Source organism: Sus scrofa, chromosome 12 (genome assembly GCF_000003025.6).
Source record: "Sus scrofa isolate TJ Tabasco breed Duroc chromosome 12, Sscrofa11.1, whole genome shotgun sequence".
Taxonomy (NCBI): Eukaryota; Metazoa; Chordata; class Mammalia; order Artiodactyla; family Suidae; genus Sus; species Sus scrofa.
In genome coordinates, this window is record NC_010454.4 from 34,555,944 (window position 1) to 34,578,671 (window position 22,728).

Here is a 22,728-nt window from a genome sequence, read left to right on the forward strand (position 1 = left end):
CCTAGGCTCCTGAGCACTGACTGCCTTCCATGTATGGAAGGAGGGACCCCTGGATGCCCTGACCCCCAGTTCAGAACACAAAGGTCCCCGAGCCCCAGCCCACCCTGATGCAAGGTTAGAGCCCAAAGTAAGCCTCATGCTGAGGGTTCAGCCCCACTGCAGATACAGACAGATCAAAGCTCTCCATCAGAGATGCTTTATTATCACAATCATCAGGTATAAACAAGTGGTACAAAGGGCCAGTGGGCCCCCGTTCCTCTCCAGGCAGGCTCCTGTGAATAAGCAAAAGAGCAGAATGAGGCAGAAAAGGGGGAGCCATGGACTGAGGCTGGCTCACCCGAGCCATTAAACCACCACACACAGCCCAACTGCTCATAGCCGTTCCTCCGAGGGTCGCTGGGTCACCGCGGCTAACCAGGACACCACTGAGGTGTAAGTTCCGTGAGGGCAGAAGCACTGATGATTCAGTATGTTTCCAGGACCTAGCACAGTGCCAGGCAGGGAGTAAGTGCTCCGTGAACAAAGTACTAGAAGATGCAAATGGACCCTCCAAGGAGCCACGACTGCTGTTATTTACAAAGAAGAAAACTCAGGGAGTTCCCCTCATGGCTCAGTGGAAACGAATCCAACTAGGATCCATGAGGATGTGGGTTGAACCCTGGCCTTGCTCAGTGGGTGGGGGAATCTGGCGTGGCCATGAGCTGTGGTGTAGGTCGTAGATGCAGCTCGGATCCCGAGTTGCTGTGGCTGTGGTGTAGGCCAGCAGCTGTAGCTCCGATTCGACCCCTAGCCTGGGAACGTCCACATGCTGCAGGCATGGCCCTAAAACGCAAAAACAAAACCAAACCAAAGAAAACTCAGGCCAGCAAGGTTGAGCCATTCGTTCAAGGTCACTCAGCTGGTAAACTGCAGAGGCAGGATCTGAACCCAAGCAGTCTGGCTGCTGAGCCAGCGTTCCTCACCAATCCACTCTCTGCTTTCCATGTACTTAAGACGTAACCAGCAAACACACTCTCACATGAATGACACATAGACACAGCACACAAGGCACAACGCATGTTCATAGGCAACACAAACACAGGAAATGCAATGTATATGTATTGTATTTATTGCGTGCATGCATGCACACACACGTGCGCACACACACATACGCACGCACACGCATGTACAAATGAAGGTCTGGGTCATTTTTTTGGCTGACACCCAGGACAGGGATGGACTCACGTACAGAAGGGAGATGTCTGTTGTTCCAACGGGCCAGCCCAAGTATGCCCAGCCTTCACCTCGCCGCCGCACCCCCCCCCCCACCCAGCCTCTAGTCCCTGACCCTCCAGGAAGTCAAGTTCAAGGCAGGGAGTGTACTGCAGTTGACAAAGTCCCGAGGGAACCTGTTGGACATGAAGATGTTTTTCTTGGACACGACGGTGATGCCCGTGTTGTCGCAGATGATGCGGGACAAGGAGATCTTGGCCAGGGCCTGCTGCTGCTGCTTGCTGAACACGCCCTTGTTCTGCCACCAAAACCTGCACGGGAAACCCACAGCCATTGCCCCTGAGGCTACCAGTCTGGGCTGGGAGGGCATCCACAGGCGTGAGCTGCTCCTGGATGCCAGAGGAGCACAGCAGACCCAGCCCTAAAGCATGGGAGAGCACCAGGCCTCCCCGGGGGCAGCCTGGGGGCTTTCAAAACACGTAAAGCCCCAGTCACGGCCACCCAGGTGCCCGCCCCCCATTCCCCCACCCCTACCCCAGCAGCATCCAGGCACCGCTAATGATAGATGGGGAGCCAGGCCCACACTCACTCGTGAGGCCTCGAGCCCTGGGCCAGGGTGACATCCCTGAGGGGCGATGGTTCCCCTTGGGGGTGTTTTTGTTTTGTTTTGTTGTCTTTTTGCCATTTCTTGCTCCCACGGCATATAGAGGTTCCCAGGCTAGGGGTCGAATCGGAGCTGTAGCCACCGGCCTACGCCAGAGCCACAGCAACGCAGGATCCAAGCCGCATCTGCAACCTACACCACAGCTCACGGCAACGCCGGATCCTTAACCCACTAAGCAAGGCCAGGGATTGAACCCACAACCTCATGGTTCCTAGTCAGATTCGTCAACCACTGAGCCATGACAGGAACTCCCAGGGGTGGTTTGTAATTTGTCCACCCAGAGAGGGACACATTTTTAGAATTTTCTCAGAGGCTCAATTCAGACCAGGTGACAACTGGATGTGCCAAATGTCAGGCCTGCAGTGAAATGACTGCGGGACAAACAGTGCAAAAGCAGGGATGGGACCTTTCGATAGAGACTGGCGGAGCCGTGGCTGCAGCTGGGACCTGGAGAAGTGACCGAGAGTGGCATTTTCTCTCCTCCGACCTTCACAACCAGGAGTCCAGGCCCCTCCTTGTCGCACCACCTCCCACATTCAGGATGACCGTGAGCCGCCCCAGAACACAATGGAGCAGCACAGACTCCTCCGAGCCCTTCACTTTGCAGGAGGAAGCTGGGGTCCCCAGAGGTCCGGGGACAGGCCCGCAGCCGCGCAGCCGCGCTCCTCACCGATCGCCGTCGCGGAGCTTCCTGAACTGGGTCCCGATGAGGCAGGCGAGGAGCGGGCCCACGCGGCCTTTCCTGTTCAAGGGCTCGGCCACACCGCCCATCCAGATGTCAATGTTGGCGGGCGTGCCGTACTGGGCCATCAGCTTCCTCGCCAGGTCCAGGTTCTTTAGCACCGTGCCCAGCTCGCCCACCGTGCTGGGCTCTGGGAGCCCGCAGAAGCGCCTCCAGGCTTTGTACCCTGTGTGCAGGTTGGGGGGAGGTGGCTGTCGCTGGGTCCTAGTAAGCCCACCTTCCCAACACAGAGGGGCCATGGCCAGAGGTATGTGAGGGACAGGAGGGGCCAGAAGCCCTGTCACCGGGTTATAAATGCCCAGGGAACCCTGAACCCTTAGCTCCAGGACCCTCCCTGTCTTCCCCTTGCCCCCTCTCCCCGCTCCCCCCCCCACCCCCGACACACGCACACACACTAAGGTAGATCCTAAATTGCCGCATCTCCTGTTGGGTCCAAAGATAGGAGCACCTCATTGCCTCCTCTGGAGATCCCAGACCCAGGATGGGTGCAGGTATCTATCTCCAAGGATCAGCGACACCGGCTGTCCCATAAAACAGGCCCGGGCCTTGATGAGGCTGCTCTGGGTTCCAGTTCCAGCTCTGTCATTGACTTGGCTGGAGAACCTGGGCAGGTTCTGAGTTTCTCCAAGCTCAGTTTCCTCATCAGGAACACGGAAGTGACCATAAGCGCTTCCCTCCGAATTCGTGTAAAATGAAGCCACATGAAACTGGATGGAGACAGATTTTCCGATGGAGGGGGGGGGGGCTTGTTGTTATGATGACGATGCTCCAAGTTGGAGGGTCACAGCCACACGAAGACGGCCGGAGGAGTTGGAGCAGATGGGCTCAGGGACAGGTAAGGGGGGAGGAGAGGGCAGGAGCGGGAGGTGGGGGCGGGGGACTCCTGCAGCCCCCTCACCTGGGAGGCCGTGGTCCCGGCTGCGCTGCATGTTGAGAGCAGGCAGGTCCAGCCCGATCCTCATGACCTGCTCAAACAACCGCTCCCGAATCTCATCTACCACGATTTGGTTCTGGCGATTCAGCTTGGCGGGGGTGGCCATGAGGCCCCGGAGGAGGGGGTCGATGCCACCTGGGGCAAGAGGAGCAAGGGTGGGGGAAGGACCTGGCTCAGCAGCAGAGCTAGGACTGGAGTCAGGGACGGGTCCCTGGTGGAACCGGGGGGACTGCAGAAGAGCAATGGGCACATGCATCTCCTGGTGCCAAGGTGGCCCCAGGAGGGCAGGTGCTCACTGGGGCATCTCAGGGGATAATGCCTTTCAGACCTGCAAGGCTCAGGTGCTCCCAGCCCCTGGCCTCTTGGGTCGCTGAGAGTCACAACACACAAGAAGGAGCAGGCTCCTTATAAGCCATCTCCACCCCATTTTTTTTTCTTTTGCTTTTTTGCTTTTTAGGGCCACACCTGCAGCATATGGAGGTTCCAGGCTAGGGGTCCAATCAGAGCTACAGCTGCTGGCCTAAGCCACAGCCACAACCACAGCAACGCGGGATCCAAGCCTCATCTGCAACCTACACCAAGTCCAGATCCTTAACCCACTAAGCGAGGCCAGGGATTGAACCTGCAACCTCATGGTTCCTAGCCGGATTCGCTCCCGCTGCACCACGATGGGAACTCCCCACTCTTTTTTATTAGATGTGCGAGCAGAGCCAGGTGAACTGAGGCTGGAAAGTCGGATCAGATCCCCAGTGCTGGAGGGAAAGGATTTGTTCCACTCCAGCTCCCTCTGACCAGGCCCATGCCCACCCCACCCTCACTGCCAGCCCACTCACCCCTGGCCTAGGTCCCACTCACCTTCCAGCACTACCCTCCAGGTGGCAAAAAAAGCCTTGCTGAGCGGAACACGGGGGTTGGGCTGCATGGGCCGGTACCGACTGTCCAGGCGGAAGGTGAAGGGTTGGATGAGGGTGTGGCCGTAGCGGAAGGCGTTGGTGAAAACGTTGGCGATGCGAGGGTCCACCGAGTCATTGTAGCAGCGGTACTTGGGCAGGTACTTCTTCATGGCCTCTGGCCCCAGCACCAGGGGCAAGTAGTCCCGGTAAGTGATGATCTAAAGAAAAGTCACTCCGAGTGGCCTCTCCACTCACCCCTCCCTGCAGACAGTCTGCCTGCTCTTGACTTGAGGGAGCCCTTCCCCATCTGCGGCCAGAGATGTGCCTCCCACAGCACTGGAGCTGGGTCTCACAAAGTGGCTCGGAGTGGCAGAAAGAGAGCTCTACGGGTTGAGGGCTGTGTGACCTCAGGCCAGTTATTAACCTCTCTGAGCCCCAGTTCCTCACATATAAATAAAGGGTAATTATGTGTCCCTCTGCCTCAGGGGCTTAAATAGCAGAGCTTTGTTAGTCTTTGTCTTAGCTCCCTTGCCCTTAAGTAGCTAATGTCTCATTTCTCCTACTAAGTTACTATGAGCTCCTAGAGGGCAAGGATTGTGTCTCCTGTCTCTTGAAATTACTCAGTGCCCAGCAAGTGCCTGGCTCACGATTAGGGTCAATATATTGTCTCTAGAAGGAGGGAAGGCAGGAAGGAAAAGAACCACCTTAGCTGATTTCTCCCGGTGAAGAGAGAAGAGATGGAACAACCTCCATCTAGACTGGAATCTCCTCTGAGGTTTCGATGAATCACACTTAAATTCTGAGCAACTCTTTCCCCTCCAGAGTCAAGGAGTATTAATTAACAAGGGGTGTGTGTGTACCTTTGGGAGAGGATGGGGATGCTGCAGCATCCAAAATAGGGAGAGGGGGAGTTCCTGCCATGGCTCAGTGGAAACGAATCTGACTCATAACCATGAGGACACAGGTTTGATCCCTGGCCTCCCTCAGTGGGTTAAGGATCCAGCGTTGCTGTGAGCTGTGGGGTAGGTTGCAGACAAGGCTCGGATCTGGTGTTGTGTGGCTGTGCCATGGGCTGGCAGCTACAGCTCGGATTCAACCCCTAGCCTAAGAAGCTCCATGTGCCACAGGGGCAGCCCTAAAAAGACAGGAAAAAATAGGGAGAGGGAACCAGAGGTAAACAGGATAAGGAGAGTGGGAGAGCTGTGAGAGAGTCATAAAGAAGAGGGGAGTGGATAAAGGAGCCAAGAGTGACAGTGAGATGGAGGAGAGGAGAAGCATTTCCTGAGCAGGAGAGCACGCCTGGGAAGGAGGGGATCTGGCAGATCACTTAGCATCTGCCAGGAGTTTTCATATGTGCCCTTCAAACCTTAGAGCATCGTGGATGAAGAAGCCGAGGGTCGATCTGCACAGCTAGGACGCGGCAGAGGCACGTTTGCACGGGACTCCCTACCTGGACCATGGCTCCCACAATCTTCCTGGCTTCCTGGTAGAGCCTCTCCCCATCCCACCTGGGGTTCAGGCGCTTGAGCTGTGTGGCCAGCCTGTTGTGCTCCCGCAAAAGGAGTGTGTGCAAGGAGGTGAGCCCAGGCATCTCACTGGCGCGGCTGTCCCCTTGGGGAAGCAAAAGCTACTGTCATTCCCAAGACCTCGCCCCCAGAAAGGTCCTGCTCCATTGAAATGCCCTCCTGAGCCAAGGCCTGAAATGCCCCTTGCCCAGCTGTCCTCTCCACCCCTCTTTCCAGGCCTTGCCCAGTTTACGCCTCCTCTCGGAGGCCCCCCTTGGTACCCTGGTCCACCACCACAGCTCTTCCTCTCTTTAGCAGCACTGCTGGTCAGAGATGCTCGTTCACGAGGCCTCAGATCTGACACGGGACTTGTCACCTCCCCATAGCTGAGACTGGGAGCACCTTGAGGACAAGGACCACGGGTCGTGCCTTTTTTTTTTTTTTTGGTCTTTTGTCTTTTGTTGTTGTTGTTGCTATTTCTTGGGCCGCTCCCGCGGCATATGGAGGTTCCCAGACTAGGGGTCGAATCGGAGCTGTAGCCACCGGCCTACGCCAGAGCCACAGCAACGCGGGATCCGAGCCACGTCTGCAACCTACACCACAGCTCACGGCAACGCCGGATCGTTAACCCACTGAGCAAGGGCAGGGACCGAACCCGCAACCTCATGGTTCCTAGTCGGATTCGTTAACCACTGCGCCACAACAGGAACTCCGGTCGTGCCTTTTTGTATCTGATCCCCCACCTGACAGACACACAGATGCATGGAGTTTAACACAGTGCCTGGTACAAAGTAGGAGATCCATGAACACTGCCTGGTTGACTTCTTCTCCTGATTCACGGAGAACCAAAAAGTAGCATGCATGTTGGCCTGTTTTCCTGCCCAGGTCGGACACAGCGAATGATCACAGCCCTCTCTCTTGCTAAACCTGGATGCTAAACCTCAGAATCCTTCTCAACACACGACTCTAGAAAGCCACTACTAACGGACCAGGGTTGCCATCCTACACAACATGCTAATTGTGCAGCCTGCTGGGGGCGGCACCAGGGCACAGGATGTTCAAAGGCTGCACCTGAGACTGTTCAAAAGAATCAAATGAGGAGTTCCCATCATGGCTCAGTAGTTAACGAATCCAACTAGGAACCATGAGGTTGAAAGTTCGATCCCTAGCTTTGCTCAGTGGGTTAAGAATCTGGCGTTGCCATGAGATGTGGTGTAGGTCGCAGATGCGGCTTGGATCCCGCGTTGCTGTGGCTCTGTTGTAGGCTGGTGGCTACAGCTCCGATTCAACCCCTAGCCTGGGAACCTCCATATGCCACGGGTTTGGCCCTAGAAAAGAAAAAAAAAAAAAAAGGCAAAAAAAAAAGAAAAAAGAATCAAATGAGACCCTCTGATCTCTCTAATCTTCCCCTAAAACCCTCTCTGGAAGGACCAGAGGGTCAGCACCATGCCCATTTCTGCAGGACAATGGGTTCAGCCCTCGCTGGTGAGGAGAAAATTCTCTGAGTAGCTTTTCCTCCCCATGACCTGACAGAGGTCATGATCGTCCAGGCTGGGGACATGTGGCTCAACACCGCGTGGAGCCCGAGGAGTGCTGCTCTTCCCCTATTAGCCCAGAAAAGTCCACGCTGCTGCCAACCTGGATTCTTCTTTCCATGGGCACTGACTTTGAGTCTCCTCCCCAGGGCCCAGCCACTAAGAGCCATCAGGAGCCACCAGAAAGAAAGGCTGGAGGCCAGAGAGAAGGGCCTCAGACCCACTATTGGGGTTACATTTAAAAAAGCATTGGATGATGTTAGAAAAAAGAATCTATATGTAAATACATATATATATATATATGACTGGGTCACATTGCTGTACAGCTGAAATTGACAGAACGTTGTAAATCAACTATAATAAAAATTTTTTAAATTAAAAAAATAAAAGCATTGGAAAATCTCTGGGTACGACCACCATCACTGCCCCAGCCATATCCCCAGGCCTGCCAGTTATTTAAATCGAACATCCCTGGAGTTCCCTTCGTGGCTCAGTGGTTAATGAACCCAACTAGGATCATGAGGATGCAGGTTCCATCCCTGGCTTCGCTCAGTGGCTTAAGGATCTGGCATTGCCCTGAGTTGTGGTGAAGGTTACAGACACAGCTTGGATCCTGCATGGCTGTGGCTGTGGTGTAGGCCGATGGCTACAGCTCCGATTCAACCCCTAGCCTGTGAACCTCCGTATGCCGTGGGTCTGGCCCTAAAAAGGAAAGAAAAAAAAAAATCGAAAATCCCACCCTCTCATTTTACAGAGAATCAAGGTGGATAGGCGGTAGTCTGAAGCAGCTCAGCCCAACAGAACTTTCTGCACGGATGAAAATGTTCTCCATCTGAGCTGTCCTATATGGAAGCCTGTGAGGCTACTGAGCACTTGAAATGTGCCTAGCGCAGTGGAGGAACCAAGATTGTTATTTAAGTTCATTGAAATGAACTTAAATGGACATGCAAATAGCCAGGTGTGACTAGTGGCTACCATGTTGGATACTATGGTTCTAGAGGGAGAGGGTGCCATGTGGCTCTCCATCCCTTCAGTTCCTTGTCCCTAAAGGACTCAACTTTCCTCTCTCCCAGAGTCCAAAGGGAAAGGGTGACAGAGCAAGGGTGACAGAGACAGACGGATAAAGACTCCTTGGCCATCCCTGAATCTCCTTCTTAGTTTTGGGGGTTTTGTTTCTATTGGCTTTGAGGCTTTTGGCTGTGTTTTTGTTTTGCCTTTGTGGTTCCATCCAACTTGTTACCAAGACAACTGAATTAATACCCTGACGTTGGCGAGGACAATTTATAAATGCAAACCCACAAGGGCCTCGCAAACAGGTGCTCCTGCATCAGCCCAGGTCCCCGCGCCCCTTTCCCGCCCCCCCCCCCCCCCCACACCACCACTGACCTGCCAGGAAGCAGGGATGTTGGCGGAGCGGTTGGTGAGGAGGCAGGGGTCATCGTGCATGTTGTCGAAGGGCAGCAGGGCCCGGCCGTTGTCTCGGAAGTGGATGTTGACAGCCAGCAGCCCCAGCTGGTTGGTCAGGTTGCGCAGTTTCATGGCCAAGGGATCCTCGCTGCCGTACACCATGCTGGCGTCCACGAAGGAGGTGAGCGCATTGATCTGGTTTCGGATGGTGATGTTGCTTTTGGGCAGGCCGGGCAGGAGCGGAAGAAGGGGATGCAGTCACGTTGGTTCTTGATGCGGGGGTCGTTGGGCGGGATCTGCAGCACAGAGGGGCCGGAGGGGGGCGGGGCTCATCAAGGGCAGGGACCGAGGTCAGGAGTGGCTCTTCCCCCCCCCCCCCCCGTTCATCCTCCTGAAGGCCTTGATCCTACCTCAGAAGCCTCCTGGAGCCCAGGACCAGACGGAGCGACCCAGACACTGAAAGGGAGTTCCTCCACCCCCTCAGCCCGCAGTGAGGCCTCTCAAGGCCCCCAAAGGGATCAGCCTGAGTTCCACCAACAGAGGGCCTCTGAGCTGGAGGGGTGATGACTAGGAGTGCTGGCGTTGGGGATGCGGGGCCTCCTGGAGGTGGGCTGGCTGGTCCTCTGACTCTTCCCCCAAACCTCCTTCCTCTTCTCTTTTTTCTTCTTCTTTTTTTTTTTTTTTTTTTGCCACACCTGCGGCATATGAAATTCCCAGGCCAGGGATCAAATCCCAGCTGTAGCTTTGACCTACGGCCAGCACTGAGGCAACACCAGATGCTTTAACCCAGTGCACTGGGCAGGGAATCAAAACGGCGCCCCCACAGCAACCTGAGCCACTGCAGTCAGGTTCTTAACCCACTGCGCCACAGTTGGAGCTCCTCTCTCTTCTGTGTCTGCTCCTTCCTCCTCGGTTCTCTGGATCTGGTCCACACTCTCCATCAGCCTCCTCTTCCTTTTTCTTTCCTCTCCTGCCTCTGTCTCTTCCCTGTCCCTTTCCTGACTCTCACTCTGGCCCCTGGCTCTCTCTCCCTCCGATTCTCCTTCTACTCTGCATGTGCCTCAACCGACCCATCCATTCTCAGCCCTACTCCAACCCACAACCCAGACTCTGTGTGCTGGGGTGAGGGCTGGGTACCTGACACCTGCACACAGAGCTTTTGGGGACCGTGGGGAGGTCCTCAGCCCAGAGGGGCTGGGGGCGGACGGTGAGGGCCAGCGTCATTCAGGAGCTGGAGAAGGAATGCTGGGCACGGAGGGAGGTGACCCCTTCCTGAACAATGACCGGGAAGGCTGGGGGTGGGGTGGGGAGGGAGCACCTTGAGCGGGAAGCAGGGTGGCTGCTGCAGGCAGCTGGTCTCACAGTTGATGCCAGTGAGGAAAGCAACTCGGGCGGCAGGCTCAGGGGTAAAGTCAAGGTCATGGTCCAGCAGCTGGCCCCACTGCATGAATAAGAGCGAGCGCTCCTGGTCGGGGGTCAGCTGCTCTGTGGGGAAGCGCACGATGGCGTTGGAGACGGCGCGAGCCTGCGGGGACATGGGGCATCAGGGGCTGCGGCCTTGCCTGGGCCTCGCCCGCTCTGCAGACCAGCGTGCTCACCAGGGGCACCGGGAAGCCATTGCGCTTGACCCCTGGCGTCCAGCCGAAGGGCAAGGAATGGCCATCCTCGTATTCGGCCGGCAGCCAGCGCACAAAGGCGCGATTGGAGGCCCCCAGTGTGGGACTGCGCCTGCAAAGGGAGAACAGGGCGCTGACACAACGTGGCCAGGGAGCTCCCCACCCCAGCCTCACCCCTACCTGCCGAGGAGCCGCCCCCAGTGGCTGCACCTGTTGTTGCACTGCCCGGTGATGGTTCGGTACTTGTCCTTCTCTGGGCATCTCACCCCCAGGTCCTGGTAGGCGCAGCCGCTAGTCTTGGACAGCAGATTCATCTGGACAGGTGTCAGCACATCTGCGGGCCATGAAAGTAGGGGGGTGGGTGGGAGCTGAGCCCCCATTTTCTATCCTCGGCTGGGGAGCCTTGGTTGGGGAAGTGTAGTCTTAAGACGTGGAAGAGATGCTCCCGAGGCTCCTCAGAAGGAAGGTTTGGGGGAAGCGCTGGGAGGTGGCTGCGGTCACTAGAAGGGGTCCCTAGGGAAGCAAGGAGCTGGGGTTGGAGAGAAAAGGGTACCTGTGACATTGAAGGGGCCTGGCCACAGGGACCGCAGCTTCCTCTCCAGCAGGCCTAGGGCCACGTGCAGGTAGTCAGCAGCCCGAACAGCTGTCCTGGTAGCTGCCACTGGCTGCTTGAAGTAGGACAGGAGTTCCATGGGGCTGGCCGAGCCACTGCGAAGCCGCTGCTTGATGCTGCTTGGAAGAAGAAGGCATCAAGGGCCAGAGGAAGAGAGGCAGAGACCCTCAGCGGATGCCCAGCTTAGGGGTTGGACTCGAAGGACCGTGTAGACAGATCCGCAGTCAAGAAGCAGTTTCTTTTTCTACATAGCACAGGTCCTGGGTATCCAGACTCAAGACCATGGGAACCATGATTTTAAAGATGTTCTTATGCCCAGAGATACAAAAACTGAAAGATGGACAGAGGACCCTACCCCCACCCACAAATTCCCTGCTCCCTGTTCCTTCTCTGAACAGCCTGGGGCACCCTTGCCCCAAGCAGGCAGTGCTCGCACCCCACCTTTCCCTCTGCTCCTTGTAGGCTTTGTCCACTAGTCGCTTGGCCTCCTCCATGCAGGTCAGCACCACTGAGGTCTCCACGTGACCTGGGCAGCTGCCCAGGACAGAGGTCACGTGATCAGGAACGGGCCCGAAGCCCCCATCAAGCCCCAGAGCCCTTACAGTGAGGAAAGGGATCCCAGGGACTCAGAACCAACCCCCCCCCCCGCCAACCCACCACCTGTTCGCTTCTTTCTGGACTGTTACCTAGAGCAGCAACCTCGGAGGGCTGGAGCAAGACCAGGAAGGCCAGTAGCCCTGCCAGGGCCAGGAGCAGCTTCATGCCTGCAACCAGACCCCAAGCCCAGTAAGGTCCAAAGCCCATTGTGCATTTGGGAGAAAAGAGTCCCACATCCCTCTCCTCCCAGGCCCCTCACTCCCGCCTTCACACCCCAGTTCCCCCTCTGTGAGTTCTGCCTACAGACGGAGTCTGGGACCTCACCTCCAAAGTTGCCGGTGCTCCACCTGGCGCTGGCATCACCGCTTAGCCGAATCTGGGCTTTTATGTCCTCTAAGCTGGGGGAGGGGCGGGGCAGATGGGACCCGCCCCTGGAGACCGAACTCCCTCTCCTCCCCACCCCCGGCTCTGGGGTGCACAGAAAGGGCTCCCTGATACGGGAGAAACGGGCAGGGGAGGAGCGACCAGAGCCATTTCCAGCCTTTGAACGTAGCACCCCCAGTCCAGAGTTTCTCAGCTCCCCACTGTGTGCCTAGACCAGGCCTAGCCCCAAGGGGTGCAGACAACCAACCCCCCCAACACACACAGCACACACACTCCAAAACGCCGATTAAACTGAGTATCCAGGGTTCCTTTGAAAGGGATGAAAGTTAGGCACCAGCGGCCTAAGAAATTATGAGAAACAGGAGGTGAAAGGGAGACCTGGAGGGAGGTGGCCCGATGGGCCTCGGGCTCCTTCCCTCACTCCCACAGTAACCTGTCCCCTGCGGCCAACCCCTCCCCCACCCCACCCCCTTAACCTCCACCCTGTTCTTGGCGAGGCCTAGAGGGACAGGAAATCTGGCTGGAGACCGTTGGGCTTCACAGGAAAGAGGACCCTGGCGGCTACGGGCTGAGGATCAAGGTCACTTCCTCTGGCCTTCTCCCCATCCTCTTTCGTCTTGGCTTTGGTAGGGGGGCTGTCTCCAACACCCCCACCATCTGCTCCCAAATTTCAGGAACCAGGAGAGAGCAGAGCCAGTTGTGGTTGGTGGTCAGTTAGTTGGGTGGCACAGCCCAGGGCCTCCTGGGGACGAGATCCGTGTGGTTCAAAGGATTTGCGTTCAACTCTTGAAACAGAAGAAGAAGAAGCCCTGAGAAAGCCTGGCAAAGGGACTGTCATTCTCCTGCAGGAAAAGTACCCTGTGACTAATGTCTGTGTTTGCCCATCTCCCTGTACCCGGGTCAGGCTGGGCACATGCCAAGCGTGGCCCCCATGTCCTGTGGTCTAACCGCACCGCCTACCTCTGGCCACCCTCCTGCCACTCACTCTTGCCTTCTACGCCCAGACCACATCTTGGTCAAGGAACAAGGGAGATGCCGGTGTGCCCAGGGATCCTGTCGCCTGCCAGCAAGCGGAGCCCAGGGGCCATCCTTCCAGCCTTGCTCTGCCAGTGACTTGCTCTGGGTGAACTTGAACAAGTGGTTCTTTGTGAATCAAGTTCCAGAATTTTATAGGCTTTTGAAAATACTTTTTTTTTTTTTTTTGTCTTTTTGCCATTTTCTTGGGCCGCTCTCGCGGCATATGGAGGTTCCCAGACTAGGGGTCGAATCGGAGCTGTAGCCACCAGCCTACGCCAGAGCCACAGCAACGCGGGATCTGAGCCACGTCTGCAACCTACACCACAGCTCACGGCAACGCTGGATCGTTAACCCACTGAGCAAGGGCAGGGACCGAACCCGCAACCTCATGGTTCCTAGTCGGGTTCGTTAACCACTGCGCCACGACGGGAACTCCAAAATACTTTTTTAAAATCCAGTAAGTAATATCTTTCCGTTCATGAAATGTTAGAGGATAAGTAAATAAAATATCTACAATCAGGTGAGGTTATGGGTAACTTTTTTCTTCCCTTGTTTGTCATCTTTTACATAAATAAGAAGCAAGGAGGACATTCATTTCCCATTATCCCACCACTCACCAATAACCCCATTTTCTTATTTGATATCTTCTATATAGATATAATATGTATTTTAAATGATGATAAGAACATACTTAAAATACTGTTTTACAATCTACTTTTACTACTTAAAATTAGCTTGGACAGCTCTCTGTGTCAAGAAAGCTAGATGTATTTCATTTTTATATCTGCCTATTATTTTGTAGGAAGTACTATGATTTATTCGCTAATCCTCCCTTATAAGGGTATTTTCTGTTTTCACTGTTATGAGCAGGACTAGGATCATCATCTGTGAAGTTAAATCTCTCGCTGCATCTTCAACTATTTCCTTAGGCAAGAAGTCCTAGAAGTAAAATTGCTGCATATCGGCGTATTCACATTTTTAAGGCTGTCACCCACCCATCTGCCATACACAGGAGTACCTGTTCCCCATCCTCACCAACTCTGACAACTAGTGTCCCTTTACTCTTTTAAGGGAATTATCAGAACCCAAGAGGGAAGAGACATGTAATGCAAGCTCCTCATAGCACAGATGAGAAAAGACCGAGGTCAGGGAAGGAAATGACTTTGCCTAGGTCAGCAGTGTGGCACAGTTCAGAGTCATCTGGCTGGTGGGTCTCTTGACTTAGAAACTCAGAAGTGCTTTTTACCCTATGGCCTCTGCACACGTACTCCTGACTTTCTCTCAGGCATTTATTCAACGAGTATGTACTGAGCCCTTGCACATGCCAGGCACTGTGCTGGCCATTGGGTGCACTCACTGAGCAAAGATCTTGTCCTCAGTGAACACAGGGGGATGCAGATCAATGGCATCCAAAAACCTTGTTCAGGGTTCTTTGGGAATATCAAAGAAGGCTTTCTTAGTGGGCATAGAGGGAGCCTACCTCGACATAATAAAGGCCATATGTGACAGACCCACAGCTAACATCATTCTCAGTGGTGAAAAGCTAAGATCAGGAATAATAATAATAGTAATAATAATAATAAAAAGGAGTTCCCATCATGGCTCAGTGGTTAACGAATCCAACTAGGAACCATGAGGTTGAGGGTTCAATCCCTGCCCTTGCTCAGTGGGTTAAGGATCCGGCATTGCCATGAGCTGTGGTGTAGGTTGCAGACTCGGCTCAGATCCCACATTGCTGTGGCTCTGGGGTAGGCCAGCACCTACAGCTCTGATTAGACCCCTAGCCTGGGAACCTCCATATGCCACGGGAGCAGCCCTAAAAAAAGTCAAAAAGACAAAAAAAAAAAAAAAAAAGGAATAAGACAAGGATGTCCACTCTCACCACTTTTTTTCAACATAGTTTTGGAAGTCCCAGCTACATAAATCAGAGAAGAAAAAGATATAAAAGGATTCTAGATTGGAAAAAAAGTAAAACTGTCACTGTTTGCAGATAATATGATACTATACATAGAAAATCCTAAAGATGCTACCAGAAAACTACTAGAGTTCAATGAATTTGGTAAAGTTGCAGGATACAAAATTAATACACAGAAATCTCTTGCATTTCTGTACACTAACAATGAAAGACCAGAAAGAGAAATTAAGGAAATACCACTTAGCATTGGATGAAAGAGAGTAAAACATCTAGGAATAAACCTACCTAAAGAGACAAAAGATCTATACTCTGAGAACTGTAAGACACTGATAAAGGAAGTCAAAGATGATACAAACAGATGGAAAGATATACCATGCTCTTGAGTTGGAAGAATCAATATTGTCAAAATGACTATACCATCCAAGGCAATCTACAGATGCAATGCAATCACTATTAAATTACCAATGGCATTTTTCACAGAACTGGAACCAAAAAATTTTAAATTTGTATGGAAACACAAGAAGATCCCTAATAGCTAAAGCAATCCTGAGAAAGAAAAACAGAGCTGGAGGAATCAGGCTCCCTGACTTCAGACTATACTGTAGAGCTACAGTAATTAAAACAGTATGATACTGGCACAGAAACAGAAATATAGATCAATGAAACAGGATAGAAAGCCCAGAGATAAACTCATACACATATGGTCAATTAATTTATGACAAAGGAGGCAAGAATATACAGTGGAAAAAGACAGTTTATTCAATAAGTGGTGGGGGAAAACTGGATAGCTACATGTAAAAGAATGAAATTAGAATATTCTCTTATACCATACACAAAAATAAACTCAAACTGGATTAAAGACCTAAATATAAGACTGGATACTATAAAACTCTTAGAGGAAAACAGAGGCAAAACACTCTCTGACATAAACCACAGCAATATCTTTTTGGACCCACCTCCTATAGTAATGGAAATAAAAACAACAATAAACAAATGGGACATAATTAAATTTAAAGCTTTTGCACAGCAAAGGAAACAATTAAAAAAAAAGACAACTCACAGAATGGGAGAAAATCTTTGCAAATGAAGCAACTGACAAGGGATTAATCTCAAAAACATACAAACATCTCATACAGCTTTATATGAAAAACAAACAACCTGATCAAAAAATTATGGTCATTTCTCCATAGAAGACAGACAGGTGGCCCCAAAGCACATGAAAAGATGTTCCGTGTTGATAATTATTAGAGAACTGCAAATCGAAACTCCAATGAGGTGTCACCTCACACCAGTCAGAATAGTCATCATCAAAAAGTCTGCCAACAGTAAATGCTGGAGAGGGTGTGGAGCAAAGGGAACCCTCCTATGCTCTTGGTGGTAGTACAACCACTATGAAGAACAGTACGGAGTTGCCTTAAAAAAACTGAAAATCGGAGTTCTTATTATGGCTCAGGGGATTAAGAACCTGACATCGTGTCCTAGAGGATGTGGGTTCGATCCCTGGTCTCAGTGAGTTAAGGATGTGGCATTGTCACAAGCTGGAGTGTAGGTGGCAGATGCCGCTTGGATCTGGCGTTGCTATAGCTGTGGCATAGGCCGGAAGCTGCAGCTCAGATTTGACCCCAGCCTAGGAAATTCCATATGCCGCAGGTGTAGCCCTAAAAAGCCCCCCCAAAAAAGAAATTAATAGACCTAGAGATTATCATAGTAAAGAAGACAAAGACATATATCATATGACATCACTTATATTTGGAATCTTAAAAAATGATACAAATGAACTTATTTACAAAAGAGAGACTCAGGGGTTTGGAAAACAAACTTATGGTTACCAAAGGTAGGTAGGGGCGAGGAATAAATTAGGGGTTTGGATTAACATATACACACTACCATATATAAAATAGATAACTGGAGTTCCCGTCGTGGCTCAGTGGTTAACGAATCCAACTAAGAACCATGAGGTTGAGGGTTCGATCCCTGGCCTTGCTCAGTGGGTTAAGGATCTGGTGTTGCTGTGAGCTGTGGTGTAGGTCAAAGACGCAGCTCGGATCCCTCGTTGCTGTGGCTCTGGCGTAGGCTGGAAGCTACAGCTCCGATTCAACCCCTAGCCTGGGAACCTCCATATGCCGAAGCAGCGGCCCAAGAAATGGCAAAAAAAATTTTTTAATAAAAAATAAATATATAAATAACAAGGACCTGCTGTCTAGCACAGGAAACTCTACTCAGTACTCTGTGGTGACCTGTCTGGGAAAAGAATCTGAAAAGGAATGGGTACAGGTATATGTATAACTGATTCACTTTACTGCACACCTGAAACTAACACAACATTGTAGGTCAATTTTATGTCAGCAAATTTTTTTAAAAAAAGAAAAAGCAGGAGTTCCTGTTGTGGCTCAGTGGGTTATGAATCTAATGTAGTATCCATGAGGACGCAGGTTCGCTCCCTGGCCTCGCTCAGTGGGTTAAGGATCTGGCATTGCCATGAGCTTCAGTGTAGATTGCAGATGCGGCTCGGATCCCATTGCTGTGGCTGTGGCGTGGGCCAGCAGCTGCAGCTCCGATTGGACCCCTAGCATGGGAACTTCCATATGCTGTAGGTGTAGCCCTAAAAAGCAAAAAAAGAGAGAGCTAAAAGGAAACGCATCACTTGGAGTTCCCATCACGGAACAGCAGAAACAAATACGACTAGGAACCATGAGGTTTGGGTTTGATCCCTGGCCTCAATCAGTGGGTTAAGGATTCGGCGTTGCCATGAGCTGTGGTGTAGGCCAGTGGCTACAGCTCTGATTAGATCCCTAGCCTGGGAACCTCCATATGCCGCAGGTGCGGCCCTAAAAAAGACAAAAGACAAAAAAAAAAAAAAGAAAGAAGAAAGAAGAAGAAAACGCATCACTTATGTATATAGAATAAACATCGTTTTTAAAGAAAAGAAAAGAAAGCTTTCTTGAACACTTGGAGCTTAAGACTGTCTTGTAGAATGTTTAGAAGCTGGACAGTTGGACACGGGGAGGAAGAGCATTCCAGGCCCAGAGGATGACATGGCACAAGCCTTGGCACAGGTGGGCTTCATCCAGACAGTTCTAACCTGGGGGAGAGGGTGGGGCAGCCTGAGGCTGACAGGGCAGGCAGAGGCCCAGGACACAACCCTCTTCCTGACCTCCTGAGAAGCCTTGTCCTGAAGGCTCCAGGGAGCCGAAAGGCTGTGAAGCACACGGTCAGAGTTCACTTTAGAAAGCTCGCCTGGGCAGCCGAGCGGAAGGTGTACTCAGGGGATAGGCCGAGTGCCAGGCAGGAGGCATTGCAGTGATTTCTCTCTGGTGGTAATGAATGAATATTTGAAAAATTAAAGCCTTTTCGAAAACGATGTTAAAATAGAGTTCCCGTCGTGGCGCAGTGGTTGACGAATCCGACTAGGAACCATGAGGTGGCGGGTTCGATCCATGGCCTTGCTCAGTGGGTTAAGGATCCCGCGTTGCTGTGGCTGTGGTGTAGGCCAGTGGCTACAGCTCCAATTCAACCCCTAGCCTGGGAACCTCCATATGCCATGGGAAGCGGCCCTAAAAAAGGCAAAAAGACAAAAACAAACAAACAAACAAACAAACAAAAAATGATGTTAAAATGCCCGGCCCCCTCTACCTACATGGGGCAGGGAGAATTCTCTAGATGTATAATCCCCAAACCACCTGCCTTTGGTCAGTGTTAGGGCTGGGGGCCTACCCTTGTGTGCAGAGGTTTGAGATGCTCTGTGACTTTATGATGTTTCCAACCCGTTACTGTGCCTCAAACGGGATCCCCGCATGGCAGCCCCTTCTGTCCTTCTGTGCATTTCCCATCTAGGCCTTATTCGTCTGGCCCAGGTGTCTTTGAGGCTCAAAGGGCTTCTCAGCAGGCAGAGTAACCAAAAGAAGAGTATGTCTGCCTGAGGAGATATTGTTTCAGAGAAGCCTTGTTCCCCCAAGTGACCCCCTAGCGCCCCATCCTAGGGGTGGCCTCTGGAGGGCACTGCTGGAACTGCTACCTCTCCACACTAGGGTCCTTGGAGGGAGTTCCCCACCCCCACACGCTGCCCTCCTTCTCACCTTCCCCTGCTCCACTCCTGGAGTGAAGTCCAACTGTCTGTGGGGTAACGGGCTCGCTCTGCTACTGCTTGCAAAACAGCTTGTTCTTTCTACACGCTTTTAGGAAACAGTTCAGTTGGGATTACAGCCAGATTTCCTGTGGGACTGCATGTGGTTGGAGTGAGGGAGGCTTATGGAAGCTGGAGAGGGGGCAGGGCCGAGGACTCCTAGACACCCCAGTTGCACCCAGCCCCAAAGACCTTGTATTCTCTCTCTTTAAAGTGTATTTTGTTTTGTTTTGTTTCGTTGTCTTTTTAGGGCTGCACCTGCGGCATATGGAGGTTCCCAGGCTACGGGTCAAATCGGAGCTGTAGCTGCCAGCCACAGCCACAGCCACAGCAATGCCAGATCCGAGCCGCGTCTGCAACTTACACCACAGCTCATGGCAACGCGGATCCTTAACGCACTAAGTGAGGCCAGGGATCGAACCTGCGTCCTCATGGTTCCTAGTCGGATGTGTTTTGCTGCGCCACAACGGGAACTCCCTAATACTCTTTAATTAAGCTATACCTCCATTATGTGACCTTTCCTCTTGATGGAAGTTGACATTTTTCCATGTTTCACTGTTAAAAACAGTGCAACAAGATCCTCTTTGTGCACACACATGAGTGTTCTCCAGGATCAAGATTGAGATGTAGGTCATAGATTTCATGCATTTTAAACTTTTTTTTTTAAAGGCCGCACCTGCAGCATATGAAAGTTCCCAGGCTAGGGGTTGAATCAGAGCTACAGCTGCTGGCCTACACCACAGCCACAGCAATGTGGGATCTGAGCCGCATCTTTGAACTCCACCACAGCTCATGGCAATGCCGGATCCTTAACCCACTGAGTGAGGCCAGGGATCCAACCTGCATCCTCATGGATATTAGTTGGATTCGTTTCCGCTGTGCCACAGTGGGAATTCCTATGCTTTTGTTTTATACTGTGTACACACTGGTTCCCAAATTTGTTTACGGTAAGCTGGTAAAAGTGAAGTTAAGTAGTAGTATGGTAAAGGTAAATTTATGTGACTCTGCAAATGTCTAATGGTTACTCAGTTAACCCCCTTTTTACATATGGTTACTGGTGGTCAGGGTGGGACAGGTGGTAAGCTTCCATGAGACACAGTTCTCCAAAATAACACTAAAAATAAGAAGCACGAAACTCAAAGTAAAAGAATTCAACAGCATCTTTACCACTCAGATTAGTTAGTTAAAATTTAAAAGGACTGATAAAACCAGCACCAGTCAGCAGTTCCAAAAAATAAATGTCGTCTGGCTCCAGGCCATGACATGGCAATTTGGTGACGTCGGTCAAAATCCAAAATGTACACTCACTCTGACTCAGCAATTCTACTTTCAGGCAGGAATTTATCCTTCAGAGGCCTTCTTAGGAAAACAGAAAGATATCTGCACAAGCGTGTTCATTTCAGCCTCATGCGCAACAACAAAGAGACTAGAAACACGCCAATGGTCGGTCCAATTTTTTGCCATGTTGCGGTACAGCCACATCATGGTGTTTGATGCAGCCTTTAAAATAACCGAGGGAGATCTATATGCAGCAATCTTGAAAGATATGCTGAAGGAAAAGAGCTAGTTACAAAACATTCTATACAGCATAGTGCAATTCATGCAGAACACACAGACACATACATGCCACATGCATGCATACACGTATTTAAATGTGCAGAGAAAATCCTAGAAGCAGGCACAGAAGCCTATGAACAGTAGTTACGTGGCGGAATGGAACTGAAAGGGTTGAGCAGGAGAAGGCTTTTACTTTAAAATCAGTGCCCCTCTTGGCGTTCTTGTTGTGGCTCAGTGGTTAACGAATCTGACTAGGAACCAGGAGGTTGCAGGTTCAATCCCTGGCCTTGCTCAGTGCCCAGTGGGTTAAGGATCTAGCGTTGCCATGAGCTGTGGTGTGGGTCACAGATGCGGCTTGGATCTGGAGTCGCTGTGGCTCTGGTGTAGGTCAGCAGCTACAGCTCCGATTGGACCTCTAGCCTGGGAACCTCCATGTGACTTAGGTGTGGCCCAGAAAAGATGCTATCATAAATAACTACTTATGATAATATCAAAAATATGAAATCATCAGGGGTAAATATGACAAAAGATTCTTGAGATCTATACTGAAAGCTACAAAACATGGCTAAGAGAAATCACAGACGTAAATAAATAGAGAGAAATACTTTGTTTATATGTCATCATTGTTCACAGTCAATTCTTCCTGAATCCACCTGTTTGTTGAGTCTTGTCTCTTTGCCTTAGCAGTTGAGAGTCCCTGCAAAAGAGCCGGGTGGGTCCTGCTGCTGACTTGGAGGGTCTCAGAGAGAGAGGGAGGGGACACCATGTGCTGCCCCTTGATGCTCTTCACCTGGGCAGCAATGCTTTTTGTTTCGCCAGGTGTTGCCAGCCATTTAAAGTAGCACTGGTGGAGTTCCCGTTGTGGCTCAGTGGTTAACGAATCTGCCTGGGAACAATGGGGTTGCGGATTTGATCCCTGGCCTCGCTCAGAGGGTTGGGATACGGCGTTGCCATGAGCTGTTGTGTAGGTCACAGACATGGCTCAGATCTGGCATTGCTGTGGCTCTGGCATAGGCTCGCGGCTACAGCTCTGATTAGACCCCTACCCTGGGAACCTCCACGTGCCATGGGTGCGGCCCTAGAAAAGACAAAAAAATAATAATAATAATTAAGTACCACTGGGTCTCTGAACCAAGGTGCCACGCCCACTGTTCTCATCTAAAGGCGTCCGTCCTGGCTTTTGCCCCTTGGCCCGTGGAGAGGAGGAGAATGTGCAGCCATCGACCCCGTGGCTCCCCACATGGAACCCTGGCTCACTTGCTGACAGAGCCCCTGTCATCCTTCTGCTGTTTGTGCCACCTCTGGGCACAGAGCTCCCCGCAGAACTCTCCCGCATGTGCCCTGCTTTGAGATTTCTGAGTGTGATCTTCCATCTGTTTCCTGCCTTTTCTGGATTCCTATTATTTCTCGTCTATTGGGGGGTCCCCCTTCTTCAAATGGAACTGTATATGATGTTTATTTGTTTTTTATGACCTCTCCTATTCCTATGAATTGGGTCCAGGGGAACCAAGATTGCAGCATGCGTTCCGTCCACCACCCTGAAACGGATGCTCTCCCCGTCCCCCTCCCCAGGTCTCTTTCTCCCTCCAGGACCCTGCCCCAACTCCAAACACCTGGCCCTGCCACCAGGACCTGGGGAAGCTGCCAGGCCTTCTCCCCAGGAAAAGCGTTCCAGAGCTGCCGGGTCTTCTTGTTCATTAACTTTGCAGATGTTAACTTCTGGGTTCTAAAGTAGAGCCCAGGAGTTCCCACTGTGGCTCAGCAGTTAAGGAGCCTGACTAGTATCCATGAGGATGCGGGTTCAATCCCTGGCCTCGTTCAGTGGGTTAAGGATCCGGTGTTGTCATGAGCTGTAGTGTAGATTGCTGACGGGGCACAGATCCCACATTGCTGTGGCTGCGGTGTAGGCCGGAACCTCCATAAGCCGCAGGTGCAGCCCTAAAAAGACCAATAAATAAATAAATAAATAAAGTGGCGTCCAAAGCCCACTGTGACCCACCCCTCAAGGAGTCCT

General features: G+C 51.8%; 1 protein-coding gene across 1 annotated transcript; it reads right to left on the reverse strand.

Moving 5' to 3' along the window:
• Nucleotides 1,088-14,148, reverse strand: MPO (myeloperoxidase). The gene is given in 16 exon segments (XM_003131655.3): nt 1,088-1,523; nt 2,547-2,784; nt 3,517-3,687; nt 4,408-4,663; nt 5,896-6,056; nt 8,872-8,889; nt 8,892-9,116; nt 9,119-9,188; nt 10,211-10,417; nt 10,491-10,620; nt 10,719-10,842; nt 11,062-11,237; nt 11,563-11,655; nt 11,808-11,885; nt 12,043-12,071; nt 14,128-14,148. Coding segments are annotated over 16 exon segments (2,205 nt in total). The 3' UTR covers nt 1,088-1,315.